Source organism: Cibotium barometz, chromosome 17 (assembly GCF_041138505.1).
Source record: "Cibotium barometz isolate CiBa-2024 chromosome 17, ASM4113850v1, whole genome shotgun sequence".
Lineage (NCBI taxonomy): Eukaryota > Viridiplantae > Streptophyta > Polypodiopsida > Cyatheales > Cibotiaceae > Cibotium > Cibotium barometz.
Genome location: NC_141062.1, coordinates 25213978 through 25216024, shown reverse-complemented (window position 1 = coordinate 25216024; position 2047 = coordinate 25213978). Strand labels below are relative to the sequence as shown.

The window sequence follows — 2047 nt, the reverse complement described above, 5'->3', positions numbered from 1 at the left end:
CTTCATGTGCAAGGTTCAATTTTTTTCACCCTTCCATGTAAAAGGAAATTTTTTTAATAGCACTTCAAGAGCAATACTTGACTCTTTCTCATACTTCTTCAGCAAGTCAAAATGCCTCTAGAAGGCCCTAGAAGGGCTCTGTAACCTAAACACTGCTAGTCTCGCAAGTCGCACATCAAAGTGATCAAAGTGAGTTGAAAGAAACGAGTTGGTCTTTCAAGGAGTGAGTTGTCATTTCCCTTCTTTAAAGTGTGTGCATCTCTCTCAAGTTTAACCCCTTTTCTATTATTGTACATTTAAATAAAGGTGGTAGAGTGCATCTCTCTCTTTCTCTCCCCCTCCCCCTCCCCCTCCCTCCTCTTATTTCTTTGTACTTTTATCTTTTAGTGCAAGAAAGGTCAAAAATACGACTCCGGGCTCCACACACACACACACACACACACACACACATCATGCCTCCCTCTTAATTTTTTTGGGGGCATTAGCATACATAGCATCCTCATCCTTCCTTCCCCTACAATGTCAAGTGTTGTGGAGCACTCTGATGTATTGTTCACCGTTCGTAACCTCACCGTCTACACCGATGGCTCCATCCATCGCGCTCCATACGACCCCGCACCATTGCCCCCCTCCTCTTCCTCCCCCCATGAGGTTGCCACAGAAGACCTTACCCTCAACCCTGGCCACGGCACCTGGGCTCGCCTCTTCCTGCCCCCCGTCTGCCATAACAACAACAATCAGAAGCTCCCGGTTCTCCTCTACTTCCATGGCGGAGGCTTCCTCGTTGGAAGCACTGCCCTCCCTTTCAACGATGCGTTTCTCTGCAAGCTCGCCGTGGAGGCTAGCGTCCTGATTGTTTCTGTGGACTATCGTTTGGCCCCGGAGAATCCATTGCCCGCAGCTTATGAAGATTGCTTCGAAGCCCTTGTGTGGCTCAACGAGCAGGCGAAGATGGAGGTGTCATCGGCCGATCCATGGCTTGCTAGCCATGCTGATTTCTCGAGGTGCTTTCTGGGCGGGGACAGCGCAGGGGCGAACATTGCTCACCATGTGGCCATGAAAGCGGCAGGGCTAGGGTTTGGAAGTGATGGAGGGGTAGGGTTAGGGCAGAGTTTGGAGGAGATTTCGGTGCAGGGTATCATCTTGATCCATCCTTTTTTCTCGTGCGGGGCTTCAACAGCAGCAGCATCTGCATTAGAGGATAACGTCTGGAAGTATAGCGGGGTAAGCAAAGAGCACCCGTTTGCAGACCCGTTAGCCTCTGAGGCCCACTCCCTGGCACGTGCGGCCTTACCGCGCATGCTTGTTGCGGTTGCTAACAACGATGGGCTGAGAGACCGAGGGATCGTCTATTACGAGGCTTTGGTGGAAGCGGGCAAAGAGGCCAAGCTCTTCGTCTCGGAGGATGAAGACCACGTGTTCCATCTCTTGACCCCGCTTTCCAAAAACGTCCCCCCCTTTCTCCACGAGCTGTGCCATTTCATCAACCCTTCCCTTTGAGGATCGCACAACCACCAAAATCTTTTTCTTTTTCTTTGGCATTGATTAATTAATAAATGCAGGTTTTTATTTTCGGTAACTTTTGATAACCCTATGTTAGTATGAAATCCAATAAAATCCCTATTTTATCTACATGGCTACTATGTGCCTACTCTGCCAGCTTCCCCACACCGAACACACAGTGCTCTCTCTCTCTCTCTCTCTCTCTCTCTCTCTCTCTCTCTCTCTTTGCGCACAGGGTCTATGCCCTCCCTCTCTTTCATCTACAGTCCATCGCCCCTCTCTATCTCTCTTCAACTCTGCTCGCGTGAGGCAGACGTCTCCTCTGTCTCTTTGAAACTCTGCTCCATCTCCTTGCTTGTGAGGCAATCATCGCCTCTCTCTTTCCAATAGCACGAGAAAGCTCCATGCCTTGATTCTATCCTCGTGTCTCTCCTGTAGACACTTCAAGCTAAGGTGTCTATACCTTAGCAAATGCTAAGGTATAATATAGGCATTAATTTATTAATGCCCACATTAACATTAAGGGGCATTAATAAATTAATGC

At 48.9% G+C, this 2047-nt stretch overlaps 1 protein-coding gene across 1 annotated transcript; it reads left to right on the top strand.

Moving 5' to 3' along the window:
* The first annotated feature begins 498 nt into the window (after window positions 1-498).
* On the top strand, window positions 499-1571 carry LOC147629816 (2-hydroxyisoflavanone dehydratase-like). Its single transcript, XM_086810859.1, has one exon. It carries the CDS (start codon window positions 520-522, stop codon window positions 1498-1500), a length of 981 nt encoding a protein of 326 aa, XP_086666985.1. The 5' UTR covers window positions 499-519; the 3' UTR covers window positions 1501-1571.
* Window positions 1572-2047: the final 476 nt, after the last annotated feature.

Excerpts from the sequence above, each read along its gene's own strand:
- LOC147629816 (XM_086810859.1), top strand. The coding sequence starts at position 520 with ATGTCAAGTGTTGTGGAGCACTCTGATGTATTGTTCACCGTTCGTAAC.